General features: G+C 34.7%; 1 protein-coding gene across 1 annotated transcript in view; it reads left to right on the top strand.

Moving 5' to 3' along the window:
* Positions 1 to 1,183: 1,183 nt before the first annotated feature.
* Positions 1,184 to 22,295, top strand: part of LOC134663119 (transmembrane protein 205) — a 32,982-nt gene continuing 11,870 nt past the window's right edge. Inside the window, exon 1 of the mRNA XM_063519454.1 lies at positions 1,184 to 1,587. Coding sequence (XP_063375524.1) covers positions 1,340 to 1,587 — 248 coding nt within the window. The 5' untranslated portion in view covers positions 1,184 to 1,339. The remainder of the gene's footprint in view (positions 1,588 to 22,295) is intronic.

Below are 22,295 nucleotides of genomic sequence, written 5' to 3'. Positions count from 1 at the left end.
AATTCAAAAAAACAAAATTACTGCTTCTGTGTCTGGGTCTGGGCGAAACTTTCAGCCCTTATACCTTCAAACGCACACCCTTCAGGTAAAAACGAAAACTTCTTCATGGACGGGACATAGAGGGCTACCGCACCATATACTTAACTTCCTCGATCGTATCGGGACTCATTTCCGAGTTTTTGCGGCACGCACATTGTAGACTTTCTTTTATTATATATGTCACCGTAAAATTGTAAACACTCGTCATATTATAATCTCGCTAGTTACATTATAAACTGACGGTAGGGAGATTATAATCTAACCTAACCTAACCTACGTTAGATTATAAACTAACGGGTTCACAATCTTACGGTGTCATATATATTGATTATCATAATAGGTAATTTTTGTTTCTTTACAGTCCCATAATCATTATTTATTTAAGTGCATAATAGGTATTATTTAAGAATCTATTAAAATGAAAACAAGGATGATAGTGAGATAGATATCAATCGTAAAATATATACTTCCAGGTAAAAGGCCAAGGCGCTTTTAGTCAGTATTTAATTATTTATGTTTAATGAAGTTTATTGCTCGCGTACTACATAAATGATAGCCTCAAAGGAACTACAGAGCGTTTTCACGTTACCTATTCGTAAAAGCGCTTTTTCTTCTCTGCTAGGAGTGATCAAAATGGCACTTTCCTGTTCTAGGACATGATTTTTTTTTCTTTTATGCATACTATTTTTTTAGTTTTAATCATATTTTGAAACAATAATTTCCTGATATGTGATGTGAAAAGCAGTATGTGCCACATGGTAGCAAAATTATTTCCATCTCGGGCGTTAACGTTAACACTTGAATCACTACACTCACTACGATCAGGATTTTATTTTAGAATTCTTCGCTTCGTCCAGGATTCAATGTACGCCCTCGCCGTAAATATGTCATTTTGCTCCCTTGTGACCCAATCTACTATTACATTTCAGTATTTTTTTACATTTATTAAGACTTGATGATACATTAGGTACCTACGATTCTTTATCTTATTTTTCATGACATAAATTGTATATACTCAATGTGAAAACTGTATGTTTTCAGTGTTTTCACATTAAATATCAATCAATCATTTAAATTGCGCTACCCATTCGCATCAACATCAGTAAATTGCATGCACAATCGTAGCCTCTACCTAACTACAAGCAAATCTTCAAATCAAACCCTTATCGAAGAAAGGCGTTCCTTGCGAACGTCACCGCGCAATGGTGGGGCTAAGAAATGCTATACTTATATTCGTGAACGCGCGCGCATCGGCCACACGTTACTCGCTTCCCGCGCGAAACAGATCTTTAAAAAAAATATGTGTAATATGTGCACTCGTGACGTCGCCGCGGACAGTGCGCCGCTGCCGCCGCCGCCGAAGAAGACCAACAGCTTGGAACGCATGAAGAGGAAGCATGGAATAGTCACAGACCCTGAGAATGAGGAGAAGCAGAGGGAGGTGGCCTACCAGCCGGACCTGCTGGCCGTGTCCACGCAGTACTCCAAAGTGGCTTACGACATCTTCAAATCCACGCTGGTCCGCGTGCAAGAAACTAAGGCTTATGTGTGAGTTTTACTTTCTTACTAAACGCTGATGCAATAAAACATTTAGATGTTTTACAGCGGAAAGTCCGTCGGCTTTACAAGTTTGTGCATTTTTGATTTTATATAAAAAGAAGCTCTTCACAAATATACATCTATCTAATGATACTCGCACCTAGCTTACCTAGGTAACTTACTGGCTTCATCATAAAGCGTAAAGTTAAAAGTAAAATAAAAACATTTTTTAGTATTTTCGACTGTTAAAAATTAACATACAGGTAGGTAACTGTAAAAATATTTGGCATAGGTCATGATTTCTATGTTAACAAATTCCATGCTTATCAACTAATTGATCAGCTCTACCAGGCTCTACATATTATTGGGGATCTATCTAACGATGTATTCAGCTCGAACCTAACTTGAATGCAAAGAAATTAAAACCTTAATACCCACATCCCAATAAACATGTTTGACCGAGATTTGTATTAAATGATATTAGTTATTACTTATATTTAATAGGTACAACTCAAAATCTTGTAATTTTCAAACGAAAATATAGGCTGTGGTGTTTTTCGCGACATTGGAAACAGCAATGTCGCGAAAAACGCCACAGCAATTGAAGAACATAGGGCCCCTTTTATAATAAATTTAAGGACAACAAAAACACAGTTTCTTCGTTTATTTGACCTTTAACCAAAAAATAAATAAACTAACGAAGTCATTTTAATAATTGTTTATTGTTTGTACACTTTGTACACACAAATCTCTTGCGTAAACCAATACCGATTTGCAAACATGTTTCATTAACAAGCTTCTATTGTATTTATACCATAAATGTACTATATTGATACCTAAGTATATACCTAATATTGTGATTCCAACCGTCTACGTTTTATTGCAAATATTATCGAGAGAACAGAAATAAAAGTATAGAGATAAAAGATTAAACTCGAGAGATAACTAATATACATATGCCGCAATAAACACTTGAAGCATGTGTGATCTGTAACTGCTCATGTAACAGATGACATCATTAGTGCTTCAGATGAAGGGAAAGGCAGTATTCTTGTGCTTCTAGACTTCTCCAGAGCATTCGATTGCGTCAATATAGAACTACTTCTAGAAAAGATGACGTATTATGGAATCGCACCAACTGCACGTAACTGGTTTTCCTCATATCTGACAGGGCGTAGGCAGATACAGAAACGGACACGGGAAATCACTTAAAGTCATCAGTAAAATTAATTGAAAAGGGCACGCCCCAAGGCTCGATTTTGAGCCCTATCCTGTTTACTCTTTTTACTACTGATCTACAACACTGTCTAAACTATTGTAAACTACATCTTTACGCCGATGACACCCAGCTCTATCTCTCTTTTGACCCTAAAGACACTCTCAAAGCTGTAGAAATGATAAACGAAGATTTAAATAATATTTATAACTGGGCACTAAATAACCACCTTATTCTCAACCCTACAAAAACAAAATATCTCATTTTGGGAACAAAACTTCAATGCCAGAAAATAGCGAATTTTCAACCCAATCTAGAAATCAACTCGCAACGTCTCGAGGTATCACACACAGCCAGAAATCTCGGTTTAATTATGGATGGCGAACTGCGCTATATAGAGCACGTAAACGGAAAGATTCGGAACGCGTTTTACCGTCTCAAGGTTTTATACGGACTCAGAGAGTATCTATCTGAAAAGGTAAGAATCTTGCTAGCCGATTCTTTAGTTCTCTCACAGTTTAATTATTGTGACACTGTGTACGGGCCCAGGATACTTAACAAAACTGCACAAGCCATTCAGCGTGTGCAAAACGCATGTGCGAGGTTTTGTTTTAATGTTCCTCGTAGGGCGCACATCACTCCCTACCTTAACGAGAAGGGAATCCTAAAAAATGAACTCACGACGGGAATTGCACATGGCTTCGTTCGTGCACAAAGTTGTACACACAAAAAGACCTAAATACCTATTTAAAAAAATTGCATGGGCAAAAGATCAACACCATTTTAATACGCGTAGCAAAATATTAAACAAGGCAGTCATTCCTAAACACAAAACTAAAGGATGTAGAGGCGGATTTAAAGTCAGTGCAGCAAAAATATGGAACAACCTGCCCCCACCTCTTCGACTTAACATGTCCCAAACATCGTTTAAAGATAAATTGAGAACCGTGTTGCTTAAAAGGCAAATTGACTTTAATACTCCATATTCAGTGTACCTACCTATTATAATCTTATTAATTTATCTAGTAATGTCAATAAATAATTAAATTACCTACTTATTATTCACTCTTTTTAGCTAAATTTGCTCTTTACTTTTGTTTCGGTTAAGTCATTTTTTAATCCTATAAATAAATACAATATAGTAATTAATATAGTATAAGTTAGTAGTTAGTACTTAGCAGTCGCCTTGTGTCACCGCCTCAATTTCGGGCAGGCTGAAAACCAGCGCTGAAACCACGCAATAAAAGGCGGGGCTTCCAGCACATTAGCTGAGACTGTCCAATTGTCACATAGAATGTAATTAGAGCTTATTTATACATATACTGTCTAGGTTAAGTATAGCTTAAGTGTGTAAAAAAATTGTAATTTAAAATCCCTGTTGTGACAATAAATGCTTTATCTATCTATCTATCTATCTATCTATCTATCTGCAATTCTTTCGCCAAGTTTTTCTTATCTTAAAAATATTATTTTGATTGATAACTATTTTTTTTTTATAAATATTGGAATGTAGCTACAATTTGCTTAAATCAATCTAGAAATTTTATGCAAGTGAATTCTATCTTGCGTTTCTAGACCAGAGATATTTACTTATTTAACAGATTTTTTTTAAACCGCATAACGTAAATAAATAAATACCTATTATGAGTAAATTTCAGAGTCAGACCAAGCTAAGTTAGCAGCGATTTTGAAAGCACAGAGTGCGCCAGTGTTACTTGTGTGTAAACGACATAATTTCATGAATAGAAGTTTGACGTTTAAAAGAACATTTACACAGCCTTGGCTTTCAAAATCGCTGCTAAGTTATCTTGGTCTAACTCTACACAAATTGCCCTACATCCACAGTAGCGCAATAAGGCGTATATTGTTTGTACTATATACATATATACAGTGAAACCTGGTTAAGTGGGACCTGGATAAGTGAGAAACCTCTATAGCTGGGACTCATGGTGCGGTCCCGACACTTTAGCACTGAATTACCTCTGTTAGTGAGATAAAACGAACCTCTATAACTGGGATTAGCTGTTGTGATTTTATAGTCACATTTACCTCTATAAGTGAGACAGAGAGTGTATTTTACCTCTTTTACTGAGACTATATTTATAAGATTACATTTTCCTAATTGTTTTTTTAGAATTGTATAGGAATTGACCTCTGTATCTGAGATAACGTCAATCTATGACCTCTCTAACTTGGACTTTATTGATCAATTTCCGTATTCTTACTAACTCTTAGTCTATGCACAAATTCCGCATTTGCTTAATTGTGTCTAAACGACTTCAAGTTTAATTTAGTTACTTTATGTAGTTAAAACTATCAAAACGAAAGCTGAAATTTCGATAAGTAACACGAATAAACAGATTTTCATTTAATACATTTCTAAGACGCAATGAAGTCCGTATCAAATTTAATTGAAAAAATCTGTCCTTTGGAGAATCATTCAAAATAAATTCAAAGAAATATTTAAACAGACTTAAAAAATATTTAGGGACAAGGATTATTTTACCTTATTTATTTTTAAAGATAATTACAAAATAACTTATTAACCACCTCTATAACTGAAATTATATCCTCTATTCTCACCTCTATTAATGGGACCCTCTGTAAATGAGACAGACATTTATTTGTACCTGGCTAACTGAGAGCCTGGGTAAGTGAAATACCTCTTTAAGTGAGACAAATCTGCTCGTCCCTTGAAGTTTCACTTATCCAGGTTTCACTGTATACGATAATATATATAAAAAATACAATTAACCCTTTAACCGCCAGGGTCTGATATATAAGACATTACATATCCAGCTCATTTCGCCACAGTCTGATAAATAAGACAAGGATCTGATTTGGTTTTTACAGCACATTTATAACTCCCGTAACTATGCCAACCTTACTCTGCGTGCTACAATTACTGTCGTTGGCGACACTAGCACGCTCGATCAAAAATTGCTGGCGGTTAAATGGTTAAAAACATTCATAACTCAGGAGAAAATATCTAAATATAAGTACGTAACATGTACATAACTATATGTAAATACTACCATGTAAATATTATACTATAATATATAATAAACTATATGTAAACACCTAATTATGATTATACTTTATAATCTGACAACTTAGCAACCGCTTATCGGACATTACCATACTCGTGTCAATACCATCCAGTGACCATCCCAGCTGTTAACGTCTTATAGGCAGAAACACAATCAGTGCTAACTCGTGTCCATTTCTTACATTTTTTAGCCAAATGTGGCCGCAATCTTAACAATTTGAAAAAAAATAATATATACCTATATTACAGATATTATATAAAGATATAGACCAAAATCTTGAAAGAAGGCATTATTTACCTAGGTTTTCTTGCAATCTTAGTTAAGTTTATTAAATTTCTAATTTCCAGTAAATGATCGAGTTTCCTCTATCTCGGTTACTTATATGTATTGTAAATTAGTATTTTCGGTCTGGGTATTAGCAAACACAATGTCTTTTAAATATTTTATTTAACTTTTCTCACTAAAAGGTATATCGATCTATTGTTTAAACTTTTGAACGCCAGACGGCGCATCCATTTGCCGTGCCACTAACGCCACGGGGGTAAAATTTAGTTTTGTGAATAAATAATGCCTACCACAAATGTGGGGTGTTTTTCAGTAGATTTTCATCAAAAAACGATCGACGGCAAATGCCGTCTTTGGCGTCGTTGTCACGATTTTGCGTTGACGTCATTTGCCGTCTGTGGCGTTCAAAAGGTTAAAGGTAGGGTACATATGTTAATTAGATGTTGCATATGAAAAGTTCAAAATGTGTACCTATAGATGATAAACGACATTGTGTTTGCTACCCAGACCGAAAATATAATTTACAATACATAATATGTAGTTATTAAGTAGGTACATATGTACTATACCATATACCATAAACCGGGTGATAAAGAATACTAGATCACTTACTGGAAATTAGAAGTTTAATAAACGTAACATAAAAGAGATTGCAACAAAAAATAGGTAAATAATGCCTTCTTTTATTGGTTTGCTCATTTTTCCATTTTCGCATAGTAATATTTATAACAGTAAATCAACTTGCTACGGTTCCATTTCGCTCCGTTCCATTTGTATTTTATTATATGATAACATTGAAAAAAAAATCAGTAAATATACCTACCTTTATAGTATGCTAATAGTACTAACCTTGGCCGTGGTGAGCCCACCACCTGTCATGCCACATCTAAGGACGATTTGTCCCAATATAATCTGAAACGTTCTATCGCATAGATAATTCAGTGATTGATAACGTAATCACACTAGCTTCTGACCCTGAAACATTCACGATAACGAAACTAACACGATATTATAGTTAACACCGGATCTGGACTTTCGCCATTGTTAGACACTAATGCATCACGAGGTCAAGCTTACTCACTCACGAAACTTACCGGAATTGTTGACATTGTACAGCTCGTATTTGAGGTCTTTTTTTTCTCGACTCATAATATATATTTACAATATTTATAAAATATAAAATATCAATTTTAGACGAAACCTAATGTCATCTGGGGCTAAGTCCCCAGGACACTGGCCGCATTTCCCCGCTGTATGGTTAAACTTAGCCTTTGGCAAAATATGACCCTGCTCGTAGATCGCCAGAGGATTAAGGAAGTGGCAATTTTTAAATGAATATTATTTATTAACAAACACTTTGATTTAAACATGTAAACCACCATATTTTCACACAACAGGCTCACTGCTCTACGTATCTATTTAAATATTTGGCAAAATGATTTCATCTACAGTTTGGCAAATAATTACAAAAACAACAAGTCATGCGGTCACACCCCCATTAGTGTTATCGTCTATTTTTATCTACCTAAGATGGTGCCGACGTCATAATACCTTACGCAATGAACAAACTAAAGAAAACGCACGGAAACAGTATGTCACGTGTGACCATAACCACGTGTTATAGTCATTCCGCTATTACTATTCCGAATAGTAGCATAGGTAAGTGGATAGAAATACGTACCAACTATTGTTTTGTATCTATATACACTTAAATGAACAATAACAAAATAAAGATAATTATCTCTGTATTACTAAAATATTTATTTCCCGTCATTAGTATAATATAAAGCACTTCTGTTTCTGGCGCAAAGGAAAATATTACTTCCTGGAGTCATTCTCTTCTTGAAAATAAAATCATATTTTCCTTATAATTACGGAAATGACTCCCGTTCGCAATCTGGATGCCACCCAAGACTGTCACATGTTCAGGGGTACCTGAACGTGGATGGAGGCACGTACTTTCATGAGAACAAATGCTGTTTACATTGCTCAAGCCTGTTCTTGTAAACTAAAAACTTGAGCCATTCGCTGCAAGGAAAAATGCACTTTATTCTAAAGAGTCTAAGTTGGCAACGAAATGACGTGAGAAACGGTAATGATTAACCATTGAAGGCTCGTGCGAATAGCGTGGGAGTAGTGTTAATTTTCACGTTACTCATTCAAGCAGTTACTATGTAGATTGTAGGTATGTAGTGATAACTGATTAAAATTAGGTCAACAATGTTTGTGCAGTTGATTAATACCTCAAGGTCACGTTATTAATTTTAATATGTGTAGAACTCTAGGAAAGATATTGAGTTGAGTTATTATTACTGTAATAATAGTTCAACGTGGAAAGCCTAAAAACTTCATTATAAACAGTCTCCTGTAGTAAAATTTTGGAACTGTTACCGATGGATTTTCATAAAAAAAAGTGAAGCCTGATCTAATCTGCATATCGAATCTGTGACAAGTTCAGGTCGACCTGTCACGCTCCGTCTAATTCGCAGAAACAACTGAAAATGCCATTGCTCGCAAAAAATAAATAATAATTAAGTAATCGTTTTCTTTTGTCTCTTGAGCAGTTTTTGTTCCATTTATAAAAGTGCAATGCAATGAAAAACAGTTATGTAATAACGAAGTTGGTTACAACCAATCAGCAATAATTTTAGTTACTTAATGTAAGGCATATAGATTGTTCTTAAGACTATTGTAGGTATGGTACGTAGGTATTGTATTGTTTGTTATTTGTATGTTTTGTAGTAAATAGTTAGCTAGTAGACGGTTATGGGACATTTTGAACCGAAGTTAGTTTGACAGTAAATACTTAAATCTAAACATACAAAAATTGTGCGATGGTCACGTCATAACCACGTCATAACCGTGTGTGAATCCGATTCGCACATGCGTCATTTTATTAAGGATTTAACAATTTCATCTCAAATCAAATGGGAAGTACCTCGTGATGAACTTGAACTCCACCTAGAATTAAGCTTAGAATTAAATTAAGAATGTAAATAATATTGCATGCCATTATGTGGCGGAATGTATTTGGAACTTTGTATTTACCTTTTTTGTAACGTTTTTGACCTGCATTCTTGCAAATACATGAATTTCATTTCAAATACATGAATTTCATTAGTCTCCAATACAATATTTTTAGTGTCATCTGGTCACTTCTAGGAAAACACCTAATAAGAAGCAACAGTGAATCAACATTACTCACAATCTAACGAAATACCTAAGTAGATCCCGTAAAACAAAATGTTTAAATGACGAGCTAAATTGACGTAGGTACATATGCACATCAGAGCTGTGTGGAAAAGTTACGAGTATGTTATCACTGCAGTTGATAATGTCTTCCATGATTTGCAATCATATTATGGCAGTCACGTACGCAAATAGTTTGCGTATTTAACTATAACGCAATGTTACGAAATAGTTAACTCAACATTCTACAGATACTTAAACAAAAGTATGGTTAATTATGTTATGATATTTATGAATATATTGTACCTATGTGTATCTTAATTTTATACGAATAAGATTATCTTAGAAAAAACATGAAAGAACCATAAAAAGGTTTCAAATATCTCAAAACTGTGACCATTCTTGGCACATGCTAGGAGCTGCATTAAAACAACTGTATTGTATAAGAGTATTTGTATATGATTTGTGTTGTATTAGAATATAGTGAATATAATTTTAAATCTCTAAAGCAATATTAGTATTCCGGATGTTTATAAAACCGAGACATTCAAATCGCTAAAATTGAAACATGGCCTTAAAAATAAAAATAACTTCCTACGTACGTATTTGACCTAATTCAAATGTAGGTTATGCTTTTTTTGCTCGTCAGACATTTTTATTGCCTGGCCATTTCTACACACAATCAAAACGATGGTTTGATGACGCAGATATTGGAATATTTCGCGACATATATTATATCTTATGGAAATATTCCAGTCAATTTGTCTTACTACAATTTCTATTGAGATTGTTGGTAAGTAACCTATTGCTCATATCTTAAAAGTGAGTCATAATTTAATGTTATAATAAAATCTTATATAATCTGGAATATATTCAGGAACATAATATTTTTGTAGCGACGATTACGATTAAGATTAACACTTGAAATATGTCTTATATCAACTGTCAGTCAACTTTATTAATTAGCGTAGGTACATTATTATATATCAGAAATTAGATTTAGTGTGACGTATTATCAAAACGTCATTATATTTATATGTACGTATACATACGTACATGGCCGTCATTAGTAATTATCGGAGGAGCGGGGATCGGTAATGAATGTCAATATCGACTAGGCTAAAGAAAAACAATTTCAACATCATCATTTTTAGTATCTCTTTCTAGAATCAGGTAACCACATATACACTTAAAGAGATCGTAAATTATTGATTTGATTTTGACACTTAGATTCAAAGAAAAGTTTGATTTTCGATGAAATATTAAAAACTCGAACTCGCGGTTTTTAACCGAAACCGACCTCGGTTTTGCATCTGTTAAAAACCGACGGTTAAACTCGATACTCGGTTTTTTCATTACTCGGTTGCATTCCCTAGTAATGATATACGATTTCCAGTCTCCACTCGTCTTGTAAGGGCAATAACTTTTTATGATACCGTACGTATCATGTCCTAATTAATAATGAAATCATGGCAAAATAACATAAGACGGGCCGAAGGAAATCTAACTGATGATTAAAATAATAAGCTAACTTTAAATTAAGTAACGAAGACAAAATTGCTTCCGGACTCTGGCTTTGTAAGTGGTCGGAATATATATATTTAACTCAATTTAACTACAATCCCGGTAAGGTTAGAGATGAGTACAAATATGAGTTATGGATGTTTTTCTATAAGATATGAGCTATGAATTCTATCTATATCTAAATTTGTATGTTTGTATCGCCTATAATCTGTAAGTTGGTCCATATTTTAATATATTTCATTCCAGATCAGTTTGTTTCTTGAAATATTGAATTGTCCAATGTAAATGATGTAATATTTTAACTTTTTTGATATTGCACCTATTTGCTATCGGTCACTGTCTGACGACCTAGATTAAATACGAAGTAATCTACCTAATAAACACTATTAATCTTAGATAACATGGATTAAGCCATAACAACAAACAAATAATGTGGCATATATCAAACCTTTAAGGCTTCGTCACACAGGCGCATTTTCCGGGCGGGGCGTCCGCCCGGAAAACGCGCCTGTGTGACGGAACTTTTATAGGAAAATGTCATGAGCTTATCAATCTTATCATTCAACGTATTATCTGTGAGCGTTCAATCTTTGCCCGTCAGTTATCTTGAGGTGCTGGGTTGTACTGGTGTGAACCAATTCTTTTTTTGCATGTGCCTATTGGATGATTCGTTCAGTCTAGAAGTATTTATATTCCAACCAAGTGGCCTGACCAACTATGCTTTATTTTTATGTCTCTAGAACTCTAGGTAGATATATAGTTATACCTAAGAGTTACGTGCTGGAATTAGACTTCTCTTTACGCATCTATTGATTTTTAGTACACACACTAATTAAATAATTCTACTAACAAACTCAAGGGCTAATGCAATACAATTCTTGATTAAACTCATTTTAATATTACCTACTTAACTAAGAACTTTCCTTTAGCAGTTAGGTTAAAACACGTAATGTATCAGCAGAAATTAAAAGACAATCAAAACTTAAAATTACAATATATGTATAGTGTCTGATAGAACTTTGCCTATCTTTATCAATGAAAGACTTATAATTGCAATGAGATAAAACTCGTACCGATACTACAATGCACTTGTTACACCATGATTACGACTTACGACGTCATATCGCAAGAATTAAGCAATCACGGCCAGATAGGAATATTTATAGAACGCTCACATATAATCACTGAATCAAGGTAAGATTGGGAGTCATAGGATTTGCCTAGGTACTTAATATTAATAAAAGTCTCCGACCGCTCTGATGGACCGTTCCTACCTATCTGTCTGGTGAAACATAGTACGTATACATAGCGGGTGATAGCCGGCCAAATCTACTAGGTATGTCGAGGCTCACGTATTATATACTTACTTACCTAGTCGATCTACCCGCTATCATTATTTACTAGTTCACACTAATTAATATAACTATAGTAAGTAAGTAAGTTATATTTCTTGTGCTAATAAATATAACTTACTTACTTACGTACCCTACTGAAGGATACTTACTTACTTTAAAATACATCTTAATAATTTAAACTGTAACAATGAGATAGATCAGCTGCATTAGTTTCAATTAATTCAATGCATTAAATTCAAATTTCAATTGATTATAGGTAAAGACCGATTAACACTAAACTGTTGAATAAATTTGAATAATTGATGAATGAACGATGGATGAGAAGGGTCAATTTCACCAAACGAGCATTTTTGTCTAATTCCCATGGAATTTTGAAATACTAACATTACACAAAAAAAATTATGCTGATAATTTGATAAAAAATATAATAAACATTAATTTTCTTATGGGGTAAAAATATTCATAAAACTATAAAAGTTATTTCAATTTAAAATTTTGGTCAGGGCACGGGAATTAGTGTGTCCATGGGAATTAGATTTTACTAGCACGGAAATTAGAACATGGCACAGGAATTGTTTTCTTAACTTATTTTGGTAGTTAAAACTATTATTTATGTATATTTTAATCTACAATAATGTACTTTAACCATACTGAAGCGGCATCGAACATATTTACCTTCTTTAATTTTAGTTTCGGACGACAAATCTACGAAAGTATGCTACACTAAAAACTACGTATTTGACTAATCGTTTCCTTGATTTTAATGGCAACTAATCTCTCTTTCTTAGTAAAATGTACATATTTCAAAACAATACCTACTTACATACATACATACATACAAAACTATTCATTAAATTAAAAAGTGTCATGATGTATCTGCATGTAGATAGGTACAAGGTGTATGATCTGGTATATGACCGTATAGGAAATGATACTAAGAAATAAGTAAATAGGGGCACAGTGAGAAGAAGTTATTGTGTAAGTTAATCTGAAGAAATCGAATATGCTGCCTTCATAAATTCATAACACAAAAAATTGTTTGACCACATATGAGGTAAGGTGGGGTAAGACTATCACAGACAGACAGACATGACGAATCCATAAGGATTCCGTTTTTTGCCATTTGGCTACGGAACCCTAATAAGGTATCTAATAGTATTACGATTTTAATACCCCCTGGCACTGACTAAAATAACCGACTTGGTTTCCCATTACATCTCAAAACTTTTTTGTAGTAGAAGAACTGCGTTGCGAGACTTGCATCTTTTTACATGTAATGTTTTTGATAGGATCCCATCTCTTTTTGTAGGCTGTCCTTCTTTTCAGGTAATCATACCCATACCATACTGATACTATGTATACACATCTTTATTCATACTCACATCGTACGTCGTAGTGTACCTTTACTTTCCCTACTAATTGTAAGAACTAAAAGGTAACGTTGTTATCGCATATATTTCTATGGGATTACAAACTTATTTATGCAGTTATTAGATCTTTAGAACGTGACTAATATTGCAGTATTATTAGATTTTTATTGGCTTAAAAAGCTAAAACCAAATTACGTTTCAAATTTGGGTATGCTAGAAGTACCTTAAAATAATGATGATCGTGAGTGATTGTGTCAGTGACAAAACTAAGGGATTGTAAAGTGCATTAAATGTTATTTTGATAGAATGTTATTGAGATTTGATGGTACGGCCGTGCCACTTTGTTTTGCTCGACTTGGCGGCGGCACTGCCGTGCCCCCAGATCCTTTGTCCTTCCCCGGGCCTCAAACTATCTCCATACCAAATATCATCAAGATGATATTGGTTCAGCGGTTTAAGCGTGACGATATAACAGACAGACAGACAGAGATACTTTCGCATTTATAATATAGTAAGAATAGGATATATATTTATTTTTTCTTGTATTAGAAAAGCTAATTTATAACAACTAATCTATTAAATGAGCAATTCTTGTATATATTTCGGGGATCTCGGAAACGGCTCTAACGATTTCGAATGAAATTTGATCATATATGAGGGTTTTTTGGGGTGAAAAATCGATCTAGCTAGGTGTTATCTCTGGGAAAACGCGCATTTTTGAGTTTTTAGGTAGGTATATGTTTTCCAAGCAAAGCTCGGTCTCCCAGATATTTAAACTTTATACGGTATACGCTGTCAGCTGTCAAATTTACAAAAAAAAACATTGCAAATTTGATTCATTTTGTTTCATGTAACCTTAGGTACAGGTATTATAATATGTAATAATTCCAGAAATAGTTTTATGTTTATATAATATTTTAATGTTATAATATGATCAATGAATAAGGTAAGGTGGGGCAAGACTAACAGTACAAGGATTCCATACGTATTAAAATTGCCCGGGTTATTCGGGTCCACCCTGTATGTACTATAGTACTTATACTAAAAAACCGTTCACAAATTTTTGTGCATTCTTTAAGATTTCCTTAAATGCAAAATAGAAAGATATACGTCATATTATTATTACATATAATATATATTCAATGCCAATATACATAAATGTAATAATAATATGACGTAAACATTGCCAATTAACTTAAAGTGCCCCCAATAAAATATTTGTTGACAATAAATGTAATACTTTCTAATTCCCGTGCCACTTAATCAGCTGTTTTAGGTAAATTTGCTATGGGAATTAGGGCACGGAAATTAGAATTCGTAATAAAAAAATTCGCCAAAAATTTAAATCGTGTTTGACCAAACTGTTATGTTATCGCTTACATAAAGATACATAAAGGGCTCCTAAATATGACAATTGTTATTGAAAAGCTATGTGGAAAATAAAATTTATAAGGGGCATCGAAATTAGAAAAAAGTTGTCGCCCACCCGGATTCCGAAATACTTACGCGATTTGCTCAAACACGCCACGGCTTGACGTACATCCGTTTGCTTTGAAAGACAGCCGAATACTGCCAGTACAGGTGAGGCGGGACACGAGGCGGTTCAAATACAGACGTCGGCTGTCAGAGCCCTGTGAGTTTTGCCGACGAAATTGTACTCGCGCGCTCGGACAAAATTTAAACATCGATCACGAGTTATTTACCACAATGAAGTTAATAGTGTATGTGCTCAGTGATAGTAAATATCATCTAGTTTAAGTATTTGACACTAAATTAGTGATACTAATGTAGAATTTTTCGTAGGATTTTTCATTATGCTCAAAAGTAGATTCCGGACAGGGCACGGGAGCAGTAATTTGAGCCTTTAGGTATTTTTAAGTGTACTCTAAAAACCAATTAATCAGTGAATTCATATGGAACTCGGTGTGAAAGTGTGACTTCTTTATGTAAAAAAAAAATGGTAAGTATTATCTGATGCTAACCCGCGATTTTCATCACGGACAGAAAAAAAATCGTGTTCAGAAATTGACCCAGAACACCGGATGGATGAAATGGATGCACATCGAAGGTCGTTACAGGTGTTTTCACGCGTCATTCATTCAGTAGGTATTCAGTAGGTATTCATTGGTTTACGTAGGTTTAATACTCGTAAACTCGAACCATTGGTTCGAACGAATGGCATCTATCGTGACTTCGCATTGAATTTTCATTACATTTATGAATTCCATACATTCAAAGTTCTTCTTAGCGTACGTATGCCTAAAGGATGACTCACGTCAGACCGGGGCGTGTCCGGGCCGGAGCTTCCGGAGCTTCGTTTTCTATGGAAAGCATCACGTGATCATCTGTCATCTGTCATAGAAAAGTAAGCGCCGGAAGCTCCGCCCCGGACACGGCCCGGTCACGACCCGGTCTAACGTGAGTCATCCTTTGTGCATAGGTACATAGGTAGTCGTACATAATTGTTGTTAGACATTAATAATCGCATTTTCGACTTGTACCTATATAAGAAACTCGTACGACAAACTCAACAATTAGTTAATAGTACCCAGCTAAAATAGCCCACGCCTACACGTTGGCAAGGTGCACTGAATGACTAGTACTTTCCCTTCAACACTTCGCTATATTTTTTGTTAATGAAAATCTACACAGGTGTTGAGATTGTTACTACGTAGATACTTATCTATGATACCTATAAAACTAAAGCTTTAAAACAACCCACGTTCGCTAAAATTATGTTCCGTATACATTTACACAGTTTACACGTCGCTGCAAATGCTGCAATTAAATCCTACAGTACGTGTTATTGCCACTGTTACTTATCGTAAATATAAAGGAACAGTCGTAAAAGCGGACTAAGATATGGGTGTACAAATGTAACGAGGTTTGCGTTTGTTATTATAATAATGGTGATGCCTAGATTTTCGTTACGGCTGAGAACGTCGCCAAATATTTCAGTCCGACTCAAGAGACTACCTATATATATTCATACTCGTATTGTGATTACATATTGAGTTTTGAGTTTGTACCTATATTGAGTCAAAAAATCATTTCATATTTGTTCCTATTGGCAATCTCAAATAGGTACTTACTTAGGCTAAAAAATTGCAATAAAAAACTTCCTATGTTTCAGTCAAAATTTACCTAATCATTAACACAGGCGTGGATGATTTTGTTTTCATTAAATATAACTGTAAACTGTAACATACTTTGTTACACTTTGCAATTTTAAGTGTTTACAACCTTATCATTGTTTTTACGACCGCAAAAACAATAACGCTACCTATATAGCATGTTTGTTTTGCATTTTCATGGGTACCTGGTCTATTAGGCTAGGTAGATACTCTGAGTAGGTACCTAATAGTGTAAAAAAATGTCGTACGAATAACTACACTTTGTCGTCGTGCCTTGATGTTAAACAACTTAAAGGTCAGACGTAGACGAAAGGATATTAGATACCTTACTTATCAACCATCTCTTTAACTGTCCATGTATATAACTTTACCAATCGTTTACCATGAAATCATTACTCCTCACTTATCATCGCATAAATTGCTGTCACAAAATACCTTGGTGAGCATTGCAAGTTAAATTAAACTTTTTAAACCTTCCGCTAATGGACACGCGACTCGATAAATCATCGCAGTTATTTTAAGTACAAAATACTCAAAACTTTAATTGAGTAAAATAAAGTAGCCGATTACTGAGATTAAATCACAGACAGTTACATCGGGGACTTTTCTCTGGCCTTATACAGAGGTCCTCGGCGCCAGGATTTTTTCTCGTGGATAAAAATAATGATGGGTAGTTCCATTCGTGACTAATATAAATATCGTTGTCAAGGAACACCTCTTACATCTAGACCCGACGACTAAGAAACGTGGTTAGTAATGTCACTAAGAGTAACTTGGTAACTAGAAAAGTTTAGATAAAATATAAAACGTCAGGAGAAAAATTATTTTTAAAATAGAATCTTTGGATAAAAGATATGTTTGTAACTTTTGATCTTCATATGGACAATGTCGCAACCGCCCGTGCTCTAGAACAGCTGTTTTCTGTCAGCTGTGTCAACTGACGTGTCATGTTTGCACATCAGCGCACGTCATTTATGTTTGTCGGCATCAAATTACGTCGAGACACTTTAACTACATATACGTTAAAACAGTATCGTCAGTTTGGTTTTTTGTTTCTGAAGAACTTGTATGCTCAAACCTTATTTATTAATTAGATGTGACAAGGACCTGTATGTCAAGTTATGGCATATAGGAGGTTCAGGGAACGTTCTCTCAGTTAGCTCGGTAGCCACCAGCACTGTATTCGTAACTAACAGATTAAATAGGGTACCTAAGAAACTTTGACGCAGAAGAAACACTTCTCTCATACCTCTTGCCCCGAGCAAAGTAAACGATATTCCTAATACCCAACACGACTTTACATCCAATTTAATATTCAAAAATCAAAGCGCTAAATACCTAACGTCAAGCGCGTAATGTTGGTTCTAGAAATAACATAATAATAACAGCGTGATTATATAGCGTGACGCGTGACGCACCCGGTGCAAAATGTAACGAGATGGACACGACTGATATTCGACACCTAGGCTGAGGTTAAACTGTTGGTACCTAAATGCAACATCTGCCTGTCAGTAACCAAGGAACTGTATATTTAATATTTTATGTTACTCGGGAGTGTTAAAGTAACTAGCGTAACTACTTGTGTACCTATATATATACGAGTACATATATTTTGCTTACCTATATATTTAGTTACGCTCAAAATTTATCCTAAGGGGTCCACTGATGATATGATTAGTCCGCCGGACGATATCGGCCTATCAGTTGTTCGGAGCTGTCACTTTTTAGGGTTCCGTACCCAAAGGGTAAAAACGGGACCCTATTACTAAGACTCCGCTGTCCGTCCGTCCGTCCGTCCGTCTGTCACCAGGCTGTATCTCACGAACCGTGATAGTTAGACAGTTGCAATTTTCACAGATGATGTATTTCTGTTGCCGCTATAACAAGTATAACAACAAATACCAAAAACAATAAAATAAAGATTTAAGTGGGGCTCCCATACAACAAACGTGATTTTTGACCGAAGTTAAGCAACGTCGGGCGGGGTCAGTACTTGGATGGGTGACCGTTTTTTTGCTTTTTTTGCTTTATTTTTTGTTGATGGTGCGGAACCCTCCGTGCGCGAGTCCGACTCGCACTTGGCCGGTTTTTGCGTTTAAGTGACAGGCCGATATCGTCCGGCGGTCTAATATAATCATCAGTGGGCCGCTTTAGATTCCTAGTTTCACAAAAGTGAGACACGCCATGCCCGTCACTTGATGTTTCGCCGGCTGAGAACACGTTTGTGCCATATTCATTTTTGGCAAAATAGTTTTTTTATGATTTCTAAAATAACAAAAATTTGCTATAATTGACAATTTCAAAAATGTTGTGCAATATCCGCATTTTACTAAATATAGGATAATTACACTTTGTTAACAGAAAATTATCACAAAAGTGTAACATAAAACTTTTGTGTCATATCATACTTTGTACGTTTAACATTTACTCATCAAAAACGGATATGGCAATAATAAAAATGCTTTTATTTCATGATTAGCACTGTATTCACAATATATGTATAGTACTATAGATAGTAAACATATACATGTACCTAAATGATAAATAAGTTCAATATTTCCTAAATGTAAAACATTTCAAAAATATTTTTACAGTAGGTACATATGGGGCTACTTTTCCGCACTAGTGCGTAAAACAGCACTTTTCGTGCGTATGTCGAAACTTTAAAGTGCCATATGTACTGTAATGTACTATTTTTTGCTTCTTTTCGCTCTCCTGCAAACCAATGACTTGGCGTATGGCACAAACGTATTCTCTCCCGACGGTTTATTTGTTTAACTGGTTTACAACCTGGGTGGCTTCTCACACATTGCTAAAAAACCAGACTAAGTGTAGGTACATATATATCTTTTAACATTGTAATTCACATTCCTGCAGTTTACGAAGGCGCCAACGCAAGATCGTAAACTCTACAACGTCCATGTGAATGTGAACTAAGTTAATTTAGTTCTACACGAACTACTCAGAGTAGTCTATTACTCCATCATTAGCTGTAAGTAATTACGTAAACATACACTTGGAGCTAAGTCTCATTAACTCTTTCTTGTACAACCTAGTCGGCTAAATGCAACAATTTTTATTATTGGATAATCTATCGTAAATTAAGTTTTGTTTTGTTAGCCATATGTACATATATGGTACCTATAGTTACATTACAAGTATTATATTCTTTGGTTACAATACAACAGTGTGTGCATACGTACCTATGATTAAAACTATTAAGATATACATAATTATATGAGTGTAGTTGTAGTGTAAACTGTGTAAATATATTAGGAGTCGAATGAAATTAAATAACTACATATATCTTTCCCTAACATTACATTAAAAATACATTCAAATTAACTATAAACTAAATTAAAACTAAACTTAGCAAGGCCACAACTAAGTCAAACAACTCGTCCCGCGCCCTTCCTGTGTAAATTAGAATGTTGTAATATGTTCCAAGAATTGACCCCTTATTTGTCTTACTATTGGATAAGTAGGCCACTTTCAGTCATCTTCCGACATTCGCGAGAGGAAATGGAATGACGTTCTAAGCGACATGCGACATGTACTTAATTCCAAGTAACTGAGAACTAGCGGCATTGCTTTCTTAGTTCCTTGTATCTATTTATAATTCCACAGTTGTACAACTTTAATTGTACCTACTATAATTGTAATATTCACCAGGCCAAAAAGTTTGATTCGCAGCATCATAAAATAGAAGGCCTACCAGGAAAAACGAAAATCTGCCTCTCTCTCTCTCTCTCTCTCTCTCTCTCTCGCACGAATGTGGAGGAAAGAAATAAGATTTGTTTTTCGTGGTAGATCCAGGTCTGCAAATTGAACATTGAATTAAAGACATGGACAGTCTCATTTAACTCAGTTAAGTACATTTGACTACCTTAAGTAAGTTTAGTTGGTGTATAAGTAAGTAGCTTGTCGGTCATATAACGTGCATTTTATGAGCCCGGTTCAAGAAAATTAATTAAGATTATCTCTAGATGGTAAGACACTATGCAGCACTGTAATCTGCCTAAAGTGCATAAGAACAAGAATTTATGTGACTTGACTGTCATAGCTGCTAAGCAAGCTAAGATTGAGACAGTTATGAGTAAAATGATGTTTGTACATAGTCTTTAAACAGTTTTCTAAGAGCACTGTGTTGAACTGTTGAGTATAATTATTCCAGTCGACCAACGTCACACCGGTCAGTTATGTCAGTCAAACTCATAGACTAGATCGCCGTTGTACTTTCAATTATATTATATCTGCTGTTACCTATCCTTGTTTTATACAAATATCTGGGAACCCGAGCTTTGCTCGGAAAACATATAAAAACTCAAAATGCGCGTTTTCTCAGAGATAAAACCTAGCTAGATCGATTTTTCGCCCCCGAAAACCCCCATATAGCAAATTTCATCGAAATCGTTAGAGCCGTTTCCGAGATCCCGAAATATATATATATAAATAAACATATAAATAAATAAATAAATAAATAAGCAAGAATTGCTCGTTTAAAGGTATTAGATAAACATTACTCGATACTGACTAGATCAAAGCTCAACAGATTTCTGTCGATAACGAACTAGACCTGTCGCTAATCGATACAACATATTAAATAGCGGCTGAAACATTGTCGTTTACTGGGTCATGTAATCGTCTTAATCGGGCAATACAAAGATTATTCATCACGCACCGAGGCCACAATCCTGGTTATCAGGCTTGTAATTCATAAACGCTACGGACCACTTTATATCATTAATTACATACCTACTACATACACAAGTCCACATGCCTTATACCCACTAGTTACCACCACCAAGTTGTTAACAGTGTTAACTACTGGGAAAAATAATTCCCGGTAGTTACCACGAACTCCAAGTGGGAATAATACGTGCACGTCTGTGATGCTTGCCGGTTATGACAACTTCAAATAAGTCTTCGTAAATGCTAATGCTCACATGCCCCGAAAGTTCACATTTTAGCATTTTATATAAGTGGTCAAGAACAGACGATTCTAGAACCCTTTATGAATAGTTTAGTGTACGACGTGATCGCAGGTCGAGAAACATGCTCTAGATCTAGATAGATAGACTTTGGCAAATGGATGGTTATAGATACATCTAGTTTTAAAACGCCATATATCTCAATAAACTCAACTGTAACATCAACAGACACGGTTTTAGAATAGAGTTTATGTTCCTTTTATCTTTATATTTAATATATGTCCTTAGTTACCTTGGAATAACTAAAAATAACATTGGTTACCTATGTATTTTTATTACAAGACAATGTATATTACATTTGTAATGCTCTTTAAAAATGCAATAAACTTAAACTTGCCACACACGTTTACTGCCGTCCCTTTTGAAGTTCAAGATCCGTTGAATCGTAAATCGATTTCTCAGTAAATGAATCGATTGAATGTAAAAAGTTATGACTCGGCTGTTGAATTAATCAAAGTTTGTTTAACATTAAATGGTAAAACTACGAAATGTATTCCCTTTTTGTAAGTAACATTTAGTCATAAGATTTAATCCTTGAAAAGTCATGCTCTTTCCAATCAGAAAAGATGCGTATAAAATGTAAAACGTTATGCTTCTGAAACT

The sequence above is a fragment of the Cydia amplana genome, chromosome 4, assembly GCF_948474715.1.
Source record: "Cydia amplana chromosome 4, ilCydAmpl1.1, whole genome shotgun sequence".
NCBI classification, from domain to species: Eukaryota; Metazoa; Arthropoda; class Insecta; order Lepidoptera; family Tortricidae; genus Cydia; species Cydia amplana.
This window is presented reverse-complemented; position numbering and strand designations above follow the sequence as displayed.